The 12,197-nt window shown below is 35.4% G+C and overlaps 1 protein-coding gene across 2 annotated transcripts in view; it reads right to left on the bottom strand.

The window, feature by feature from the left end:
• The window catches only part of SKAP2 (src kinase associated phosphoprotein 2), a 171,626-nt gene that overhangs the window by 65,372 nt on the left and 94,057 nt on the right, over window positions 1-12,197 (bottom strand). For both annotated transcript variants that reach the window (XM_061414300.1, XM_061414301.1), the window contains exons 5-6: window positions 6,707-6,784; window positions 5,685-5,768 (exon numbers count right to left, since the gene is read on the bottom strand). In XM_061414300.1, coding sequence (XP_061270284.1) covers window positions 5,685-5,768; window positions 6,707-6,784 — 162 coding nt within the window. The remainder of the gene's footprint in view (window positions 1-5,684; window positions 5,769-6,706; window positions 6,785-12,197) is intronic.

Here is a 12,197-nt window from a genome sequence, read left to right as displayed (position 1 = left end):
AATACTGTGGAATTATGCCCACTAAACTTTATCCAACTGATCAGTAAGTTGTTCTACGCCCTCAGTTAAAGACACACGAACATTTTTTCTGTTTACATAGCTCACATAAATGAGTTATACCATGAGGAAATATCATATAATACTATTTAAAGTGAAAAATACTTTATGACATATATATTTATTACTTAAGGGCCCCAAATGGCTCTGAAAAACAAACACAGGCAATATGTATAGGTCCAAAGGGAAGCACTTTAGTTAGAATTATAAGTTTGACTCATATGGTCTGGTGGCAGGAAATTTTAGATATTTCTAAAGCCTTTTATTTTTCTGTAAAATAAAAGTACATTATAAGCATAAAAATCAAGTGGTTTCTGTATGCAGCCATACACTTTCAACCACAGCAATAAACCTGATTTAAAAAACAGTGCAGTATGAGGTAGCTGTGAACTGAGAGTAAATAAATTACAGGCATTCCTGTAGATTGGAATTTAAATGTTTCTACTTTTGGAGGGCTATTCCTACTTTCCCTCTACGGCTTCCCTGGTGGCTCAGGGATAAAGAATTTGCCTGCCAAGGAGGACACGTGGGTTCCATCCCTGGGTCAGAAATATCCCCTGGTGAAGGAAACGGGAACCCACTACAGTATCCTTGCCTGGGAAAACTCCATGGACAGAGGAGCCTGGTGGCCTCCATGGGGTTGCAAAGAGTCGGATACAACACTTTTCCACTACAACTGAAATTCAGATAACAATTATAGTCTATTAGACTATAATAGACCATATAATATATACTATATATAGGATATATATACTATATATACATATATGTATACCTATATACATATAGGTATTGTTAAGATAAATACTATATAGGGAATATCTTAATATCCTATACATGTTATCCTCTTAGAGCCTTCTATGATAGAGAATTAATGACACTCCTGCTACACAGGTAACATGAAAATGGCTAAGAACACCTGAGATAACTTGTGTCTCCTTCATGCACTTACAGTGGTAAACAACTCTCTGAATTCTCTGCCTCTCTCAGCTTCAAAGCACATCTTGCCTCCAGTCTCACCTTCTTCTGATAGCTGTCAACATGATCTTTCTAACATCCAATCAAAGTTTGTCATACCATCTACTCACCTGCAAGGCTTAGAAACATTAACTGTCCCTTATATAAAAAAGGCCAAACTTCTGACTAGGGAATTCACCAACTTGGTCCCACCCCTTCCCGGCTCATCAGCCCTCATATACATACTCACATATGTCTTCAGTCTACGTACAGATGGATGTGCTCAACTGCTCAGTGTGTCCAACTCTTCATGACCCCATGGACTGAAGTTCCTGTGTCCATATTATCACAGCAAGAATACTGCCATGGTTGCCATTTCCTCCTCCAGATATACAGATGTATAGATATATTTTAAATCAAACCTGTCCTATTTTACTGCAAACTGACCCATCATCATCAGACCTTTAGTAAGACTTAATTTGTACATGAATATTTCCTCATGTTGAAGAAGTCCTACTAAATATCAGATGTACATTTTAACTTCTCTGTATTGCTACAGGGTAATAAAGGTCTTTTATTTAACACTTATTTTGATAGATTTTAAGTTAATATTATATATCAAAATTATTTCACTTCTATCAGGTCAAATTATTTCTATTTCTTAAGGAACGAAGATATCATCTTTCCTTATACAAACAACATTATAAAATGATTTTTTTAAATGCCAGATTTGATTTACACATTTTATATATATTCATGATGTAATTATAAAATGCTAATGCCCTGACCCAACAATTTGCCTCTATCAAATGAATCAGGAAGAAAGGTAAGCTCTTATGGTTGTTACTAAAGTTGTTGTTTTAAAACAACAGAACTTCAATTATACAAATAATATTATCATTCTAGCAATATTTTGTAGGTACTAAAAGAGAACTACGATGCTATTTCAACATCAAAACACTATAACTGTCACTCACACTGATTGAACAGCTATGTCCTATTTTTCCTATCAATGGTTAAATTGTAAGGGAAGTAAGAGAGCAGAGAGGTCAACTTCAATGGAAAATTTTATTTCCCTGCCAAGATAAAAACTTTATTTTAAATTATCTGTTAAAAGCCCGATTTTCTACTGACTTTCATTTTATATTGAAAAGATACTATAATGAAAAAGTTAAAACCAGATACGCTAAATAATTTTTGAAGTACATTTAGAATGACTCTTGTTTGAACCGAGGCTACCTGCAGCTGCCACATACTATATAGCGCTAGGGTTTTCTTTAACTGGGGCATGGGGGTAGAGACAGCAAAGCCCCTTAGGTGGAAAGAAAAGAGATACTTTGTACAAACTAACTGCTGCTGCTAAGTCGCTTCAGTCGTGTCCGACTCTGTGCGACCCCATAGACGGCAGCCCACGAGGCTGCCCCGTCCCTGGGATTCTCCAGGCAAGAACACTGGAGTGGGTTGCCATTTCCTTCTCCAACAAACTAACTACTACCCCCTTAAAAGTGGGAGGAGATAGGTTCATAATACTGATCCATGATCTCATAGAGGTTAAACAGAAAAATATGAGTTTGGAACAGGTTCCTAAATGAGCCATCATTTACAGGCATGTTGGAAGGGCTGGTAACCACCAAGTTAAGGAAAAGAGCATGGCTTTGGAGCGATAGGGACCTGCACTCTCAGCAGCCTGTGATAACCTCTCTTGCCTCGACTAGTTCAGCGCCCCCCACTAAAACCAATTCCGGTCATAGAGCCCTATGCTTAAAAGCCATATTCAAAATAAAACACTTAGCAGGGCCCTTATTCTCATAAGGCTTTTGTCAATCTGATCCTAACCCACTTTTTTAGTCTTTTGTACTCCCTCCTTTCACTCTCTGTGACAGTCTTGATAAATGAGTTGAGTTATAATAATCAAATGAAGAGGAAAGAGATGAAAACAAGGATGTGATTTCACAAAGTGAGAAAGTATGTTATACAAAAGTATGTTATATATATATATATATATATATATATATGTATATGTATTATCTTAAATGTGTATATATGTATATATACCTCATAAAGGCCCCAAATGATCATGAATGATAAATACAGATAATATTTATGGGTACAAAGGTAATAGTATTATTCACGCTGGAGGCTGGAACTAGTCTTTCTAAGCCATGATTATCTTGATGGGTCCGAATGTTTTTTGGCACACAGTGAGTTAGAAAATGTGAACCACGTAACTGTCAAAGAGTAACAAAGTACAGTTTAACCCAGTAAGTGGTATCAACTTTTCTGCACCTCTGTAATCCATTTATCTAAATCCTACTTAGCTGGGGGATCATAGTTCTCATATATCCAAATAGCTCTTTCCAAAGTTTAGATTAATGGTTCAAACATACAGTAAACACTGATGTACAAATTAGCTATCTGATGTCACATATAAAAACAAAAATTTCATGTGACATATACATTTTCTTAGGAAGAAAATAACACTAAGGAAATTAGGATCATGTCAAACAAGTAATTAAAAACTGTCTGAAGATAGATACCCACCTCCCAAGTCCCTAAAAGCCAGAAGTGGCCAAGAATTCCAACGAACCGCTAAAAACAGATCTGAAATCTCAGTGGAAAAAGGAGGCTTCATAGTGACAGACAGGGAAGAGCTTAAGGAAATATAAACCAAACCTTCGTAGATCCACATAAAAAGGGAATGAGAGAATAGTAGTTTTTAAAAAGCTGTGGTAGTGGCTAGATGGATCACAAAGTACTTAAAATACAAATTAAAAAGAATGTTATTACCTCAGGCCTCAAAAAACAAGAATAGAAATGGGAATTTAACTAACCTGGGTTTGATCCCTGGGTTGGGAAGATCCCCTGGAGAAGGGAAAGGCTACCCACTCCAGTATTCTGGCCTAAAGAATTCCATGGACTATATAGTCATGGGGTTGCAAAGAGTCAGACACGACTGAGTGACTTTCACTATCACTTTCCCCTCAAATAACTAGAATTTAGAGTATTAGCTTTTGAAATAAATATAAATAGGTCCTGGGGATTATATTTGGGGATAAATTATATTAGATTTGGGGAAGACTGTTGCTAATCTTTGACCTAACAGTATATACCAGTTAGGACTATGAGTGATGGAAGCAGATATTAGTATTCATTGAGTTTTACAGAAATTAGAAATGAGAAGCTTAACTAACCGAAGTCACAAGGATTTGAAACCTCCCTCTCCTGGTCTTATGAAATAGAAAAAATTTCTTCACAGAGAAGTAAAATCTTGATCTCAGTTCACAATACTGTACAAAATTGTATTTCTATAACAGTAACACATTTATTATCTATGATAATCATAATTTAACATGGACTCTAAATTTTCTGATAAAATCACCTACTTAACTAAGACTTAGCAGAAGAAAGAAGACTCTTCATAGTTGTTTATAGTTTACATTTCATGGATACCATTATTACACATGAACATGTAAATTAGTTAACAGAATGCAAACTAGCCACTAAATTAATTTCTAACTTGATAATCCCACTAACCAAAAGGTAGGACCAGTTTCTAGCATCATGCATTTATTTCAAATTTATCTGAAATATAATAATCATATCTGCCAATTTGTAATAAGGAAAAACCCTAAAAACTGCAAATAATGTCAAATGAAACATAAACTTTCAAACGACACTGATAAGTAACAATTTCATGAGAAAGTTTATATTCAGTGATACTGGACTTTTATGCCTTTTTTTCTCCTTAAGTGTTCTTTATGGAAATGAATGCTATACAATCCTTTATAATATTCAACTTCTGACTTGTTTTTCCTAGATAAGAGCAAAACTAAGAAAGCTTACATTCTTTAAATTTTAATATTTAATGGCTTTATTTGTTCAAATAATGAACTTAAAATTATGTTAACTATGACTAAGATAGTTATTAATTAGCAAATGAAGTTACAGAATGTTATTTTATTGTTTCTAAATTAATGCAATTGATAATAGTGGTTAAGAACATGGACTCTAAACATTATGCTTCAGGTTCAAATTTCAAAACTGCCATTACCATCTCTGGGACCTTGAACAAGTTACTTAATCTCTCTGTCCTCGGTTTTCCAAAAACTAAAATAAGTGGGACTAATAATGGTAGCTACCCAACAGAGTTGTAGTTAAACGAGTTAATGTAACTTAAGTGCTTAGACAGCTAAGGTGCTTAGAACAGTAACACACCAACGTTTGTTGTCACTTTAATCTGTAAAAGAAGCTGAGAAAGGAGTTGCACAGGTTTCATTGTTATCTAAATTTTTCTTTAAAATATTTGAAGGACAAAACATATTTTCCTCCCTTCAAAACTTGCACAACCCTAATGGTCTTAACTTTTCAGATATTCTACAATTATAGCCTGGAGGTAAACAATTCCTGAGGTAAAAGGCCACACAGATGAAAGTTTTCTCTTTCCTATTTTGATAAAACACAGTTGTGTTGACTTTTAAGGCACTATGAAACTTAGGGCATTTGTCAAATAATAGAATTATTAACTAGTCTTAGGCTGTAATATTATAATTCTCAGTTATTTTTTCTCTATTTGTCTTCAGCTTATTCTGTACCAAAAAAGGGAGGTGGCATAAAATGCCCCCCAGAACCCTCATGCAATGGAAGTTTATACAACTGAACACCAATACTACCTTTATCACTTCCATAATAATAGAACACTGTTTTACTGAGAGCACACCACCGTTTCTGCCATTCAAATCCCAGGAAACTGTGATCTACAATAAAGGGAGAAAAGAACAGTTTAGATGATACACATTACCTTTATAAATATAATGTGATTTCCCCATTGTAAAAGGAAAAGTTAGTTAATATGATTTCTAAGGTTCCTTTTAGCTGTAAAATTCTATGACTAATTAGTTTGTGTCTTCTTTTCCAAGGCACGAACAAAATATAAAACAAAGCTAAAAGGAATACACTGAAGCAGAGATGGGGCTGCTATATTTGTGGGATCAACTACACGGCTAACAAACTTTCCTGACAGGAATAGTCAAAAAGGCATTTGACTATAAGGTCTTAAGATAATTGATTCATCTGGGTCACATTTTCTCATCTGTCATAAAAAGGAGGGAGGAGGAGTTGACCTAGATTATTTCTGTTATCTCTTTTGGCTTTAAAATTCAGCTAGGAAAGCTAAGAAAAGCAAATGGAATATATATAGGAAGCCCAAAGGGACTTCCTGAGAGATAAACTGAATGGTAATGAAGAGGCCATAATACTACCTCCATATTTCATTTCTATTATATATTAGTGTTGAAAGAGTGAGACCATATGGTCAACTCTCAATTATCACAGCCAGTAAAGAGGAACACTGAATGAATAACAGAAAATGGCAGAAAATATGCTAAGCTTGATCTGAACCATAGCAAACATGGCATATGTCAGGTCAGGAAAAAGATAACCCTCTGCTCAGCCAGGTGGGATAATAGTGAGAAGTCCCATCCTGGAGATACAGTCAAGGCAGGAAGAGGCAGGAAACAGCTCCTGAATCATCTACAAATACCCAAGGTTGACAACAATAAACTGGGTCAAATGTTTTATTTTGTTCTTAGAAAGTACTCTAAGCTGAAAGCTATATTTTATAGTTGGGATAATGTCATTAAATTTTCCTAGAGTCTTAGATTTCTAGGTTTTTCATTAGAATCATACAATTTACCTTTTCTGCGTTTTTCAAGGTAGCCAGCCTTTAACACAAAAGGAAGGTCCTGGGCTGCAATTGGAGGAAACTGGTTTCCTATGGAAGGTAAGGAGCAAAAAAAAGCAGTGATTAATCCCTTTTAGAAAAATTAAGTATCAGATCTCATTAGATTCAGTATACTTTTAATTACTCAAATTAATTAAATCCAAGTCTATTAGTTTTATTTCATATGTATTCCATAGACTAGTCCCTCTCCACCTCCTGTGAATCTCAAGAGCAAAAAATATTCTGTACTGTTACATCTTAATATATTATGCTCCCAAATACACAATAATATTATGTAACTTGATCTCTAAAGGGTAATACTTTTTGACCTGCATTCTATAAGGAATGGGCTAGGACACTGTTATAAATAATAGTGTTCAATATCTTTATAAATTCATTGGAAATATACTACAGTTGCTTTAGCATTTTACTAGAATGCTGCTGCTGCTGCTGCTGCTGCTAAGTCACTTGAGTCGTGTCCGACTCTGTGCGACCCCAGAGACGGCAGCCCACCAGGCTCTCCTGTCCCTGGGATTCTCCAGGCAAGAACACTGGAGTGGGTTGCCATTTCCTTCTCCAATGCATGAAAGTGAAAAGTGAACGTGAAGTCGCCCAGTCGTGTCCAACCCTCAGCAACCCCATGGACTGCAGCCTTCCAGGCTCCTCTATCCATGGGATTTTCCAGGCAAGAGTACTGGAGTGGGGTGCCATTGCCTTCTCCGTTACTAGAATGCTAACAAGTGAACATAACAAGTCCAATGACAGTTTCCATGGAATACACCAATAAAAATAGTCTTAAAATAGTTTATGATAAATAATGTTTTGATAGGAAGCTTATTATATACAAATTAATCACAGGTATACCTGTGGCAGATTCATTTCGATATTTGGCAAAACTAATACAATATTGTAAAGTTTAAAAATAAAATAAAATTTAAAAAAAATATCCAGTAGCTATAAAATCATGTGGTTTTTCCTTAAGAAACAAAAATCCAAATTAAAGTACTAATTTCAGTTCCCTGGTGGATCAATTTTGCTCAGTTCATTAAAATATATTTAAATGGAGTAATAATTTTGAAATACATATAAAATTTTAAGGAAAGCCAGTGGGAAAGTTTGAACAACTCTCCAATCAATGTATCCATTTAATCCATTGAAGGTAAAAGTTATTTAGTATAGTATTTTTGTACATAAAATAAAACTAACATAAAGGAGTCTTATCTATGTGAGTAGGTCCTGGTTAACCACTAAATTAAAGAAGGTGACTATAGTTTGACTTGCTTTTTTAAAAGAAAAGAAAAAATGATTAATAGCATCTTTTAAATTAACCTAGGTTACACCGACAAACAGAAATATTATATCACATAGAAATATGAAATTTTAGCTAATATAAAACCATTTAGGAAAATTTTCTTTCTAAATAAGATTCCTGAAAACAAAGTATCTACCTCTTCAACTAAGCAAGATGATAGTTAAGTTTTTGTGGAAGTATGCTTGGACTCAGGCTTTTATGTAACTGGCACATAGAGTTCTTAAGTGAACTATACAAAATCCCTTTGTAGGAAGCATCATTTGGATGACATTTCAGAATGAGAAAGCAAACATATTAATTAAATATTCAATATGATTATTGTATGTCATGAAAAAATGTCTACGTGGTTTGTGCACAGTGATAAAAATAGAAAATTCACTGCAAACATACCATAAATAATTTTGAGTCTTTGGGATGATGGAAACAAACTCTTAAGCACTCATTTATGGATGAAATTAAGCTACCCAAGGAAGAGGCAACTTTTCAGTCTTTAGGTCTAATACAAAAGGGCACAGGGAACAATTAATTACCTCCACTTGGCTACATAAGGCTCATGGAGAAGTAGAGCCATGACCCTCTCATATCCATTGGGGCATAAAATAAATGTTCTTTACATATAAAACAAATGCTCTAAATCTTAAGAAGAAACTTTACATTCTAAAGAGAAATGGGTACCTTTAGAATAGCTTTCAACTTTAAAGTTACTGGTCCAGAAAAAAGGAGGGGAAGAAGTGGAAGAGAAGAAAGGGAATTAGAATTTACAAAGGTGAATATATATAACCCAAAGCTCTTGCTTTAAGAAAAATGTTGATTAAATTTCCATCTGGTAAATCAATAAAATTTGATGTCACAAGCAACACTTATTCTGAATTCTAAATTCATGTCTCTATTATAAAATCTTTTATTTCATTCCTAAAGGGGAAAAACAAATTTTCTGACTAAAATTTCACTTTTCTAAATTCCTTTTGTTATTTGTCCAATACCTAGGTTTTGTTTAACATACACATGAATTTTTTAAAAAGTTAAAGTAAAGTAATAGTAATCCCTTTAGATACTTCAGATTTTAAGTTCTCTGTTTTTTTTTTTTTAATTTTATTTTATTTTTAAACTTTACATAATTGTATTAGTTTTGCCAAATATCAAAATGAATCCGCCACAGGTATACATGTGTTCCCCATCCTGAACCCTCCGAAGAACCACTGGACTTGTGTAACACCATAAACATATAAACATTTAATACTTTTTGATGGTAGAAATTGAAAATTTGTAACAAGATATAAAAAGTAATAATTTTTCTTTAAAAAAATACGAACTCTCACATCATTTAACCTCATATCACTGTACCTAGAATGATCAACAGTATGCCACCATTTAAGGAGATACACACTGATTCAAATAATTATTATTGTTGTTCATGTGCTCAATTGTGTCCAAATCTTTGCAACCCCACAGACTACAACATGCTAGGCTTCCCTGTCCTTCACTATCTCCTAGAGTATGCTCATGCCCATTGAGCTGGTGATGCCATCCAACCATCTCATTCTCTGTTGCCCCCTTCTCCTCCTGCCTTCAATCCTTTCCAGCATCAGGGCCTTTTCCAATGAGTCACCTCTTTGCATCAGGTGGCCAAAATATTGGAGCTTCAGCTTCAGCATCAGCCCTTCCAATGAACACTCAGGACTGATTTCCTTTAGATTGACTGGTTTGATCTCCTTGCAGTCCAGGGGATGCGAAAGAGTCTTCTCCAGCACCACAGTTTAGAAGCATCAGTTCTTCAGTACTCAGCCTTCTTTATGGTCCAAATAATTATTAATAAGACTACCACAGACAGAGGTGCCTGGTGGGCTACAGTCCATGGGACTGCAAAGAGTCAGACAACCACTGAGCAACTAACACACACACACACAAATGCAGCTATGCTGATACATAAGGAAAAGAAAGGTAAAGCTAATACAAACCTATCTGGCAGGTATCAACAAAGAGTTGCTGAAAATCTGCCAAACACAATTATATTATCTCACCAAGAGAAACTATGCATCACAGCCAATTACAACGTTTCAACAAACTCACAATTATATTATCAACTCTGTTTCACTACCAAAATTCACACCCTTGTCTCAAAAATAAGTTTAGCACTGAGCTTTAATCCTTTGGCACAGGATTCAGATCAGATCAGATCAGATCAGTCACTCAGTCGTGTCCGACTCTTTGCGACCCCATGAATCGCAGCACGCCAGGCCTCCCTGTCCATCACCAACTCCCGGAGTTCACTCAGACTCACGTCCATCGAGTCAGTGATGCCATCCAGCCATCTCATCCTCTGTTGTCCCCTTCTCGTCTTGCCCCCAATCCCTCCCAGCATCAGACTCTTTTCCAATGAGTCAACTCTTCGCATGAGGTGGCCAAAGTACTGGAGTTTCAGCTTTAGTATCATTCCTTCCAAAGAAATCCCAGGGCTGATATCCTTCAGAATGGACTGGTTGGATCTCCTTGCAGTCCAAGGGACTCTCAAGAGTCTTCTCCAACACCACAGTTCAAAAGCATCAATTCTTCGGCGCTCAGCCTTCTTCACAGTCCAACTCTCACATCCATACACGACCACAGGAAAAACCATAGCCTTGACTAGACGAACCTTTGTTGGCAAAGTAATGTCTCTGCTTTTGAATATGCTATCTAGGTTGGTCATAACTTTCCTTTCAAGGAGTAAGGGTCTTTTAATTTCATGGCTGCAATCACCATCTGTAGTGATTTTGGAGCCCAGAAAAATAAAGTCTGCCACTGTTTCCACTGTTTCCCCATCTATTTCCCATAAAGTGGTGGGACCAGATGCCATGATCTTCGTTTTCTGAATGTTGAGCTTTAAGCCAACTTTTTCACTCTCCACTTTCACTTTCATCAAGAGGCTTTTGAGTTCCTCTTCACTTTCTGCCATAAGGGTGGTGTCATCTGCATATCTGAGGTTATTGATATTTCTCCCGGCAATCTTGATTCCAGCTTGTGTTTCTTCCAGTCCAGCGTTTCTCATGATGTACTCTGCATATAAGTTAACTAAACAGGGTGGCAATATACAGCCTTGACGAACTCCTTTTCCTATTTGGAACCAGTCTGTTGTTCCATGTCCAGTTCTAACTGTTGCTTCCTGACCTGCATACAAATTTCTCAAGAGGCAGATCAGGTGGTCTGGTATTCCCATCTCTTTCAGAATTTTCCACAGTTTATTGTGATCCACACAGTCAAAGGCTTTGGCATAGTCAATAAAGCAGAAATAGATGTTTTTCTGGAACTCTCTTGCATTTTCTATGATCCAGCGGATGTTGGATTAGGCAAAGGATTAGGCATTCAGTAAATGTTGGCTTTTATTAATTATAATTAAATATTATTATTATACTTAGTATAATTATTAATTCAAATGAATGGTTACTAATGTGACTATAAGACTATTTAATGTTGCCTAGGGAATTTTAATCAGAAAAATGAAAAAAGCATGATTTGGTAACTGTATTTGTTAAGCATTACAGTTATTTTAAAAGCAACTTGAAGATTTCTTTCTGAATATATGAAAGTGGTTGATAGAGAAATTATATCCTAACTCAAAGGAGAAAAAATAATTAACCTATACTCCAGGGCAGCTTATTTATACTGCAGACTATCACCTCATAGCTTTCTAAAGTGGCCAAAAATTTTCAATACCCTGACAAAATAAACATATACTGACAAAGACAAGTCTGCTTTTTATAATATGAGCATGTATTTCTTATATAATAGTCCAACTTTTCCAAAGAATATCAATATTAGACATTAAAACTAATACCCTACAAGAGCAGGCAAGGAATGGGTCTTCTTCCAATTTTTCATTTTGGAATCTGAAATATGCAAAATGGTAACAATGTCACAAAAAATTCAAAGAAACAAGTATCACGTGCCTATTATATCCTACTAACTCAGTGGGGAAAAGGAAGCAGTAGAATGCAAATTTTCTCATAGGCAGGTATCAATATTTTATTTACAAGGCCACTGTTTTTAAAAGATAATTCACCAATTCTAGATTGTGTCTTGAAACTTTTGTCTTAAAATCAAACTGTGTTATATAGTGGACATAGTCCACCAGCAAGCTAAAGGAATGGACTCCAGAATAGAGAAGAGCATGAAAAT

The sequence above is a fragment of the Bos javanicus genome, chromosome 4 (assembly GCF_032452875.1).
Source record: "Bos javanicus breed banteng chromosome 4, ARS-OSU_banteng_1.0, whole genome shotgun sequence".
Lineage (NCBI taxonomy): Eukaryota > Metazoa > Chordata > Mammalia > Artiodactyla > Bovidae > Bos > Bos javanicus.
This window is presented reverse-complemented; position numbering and strand designations above follow the sequence as displayed.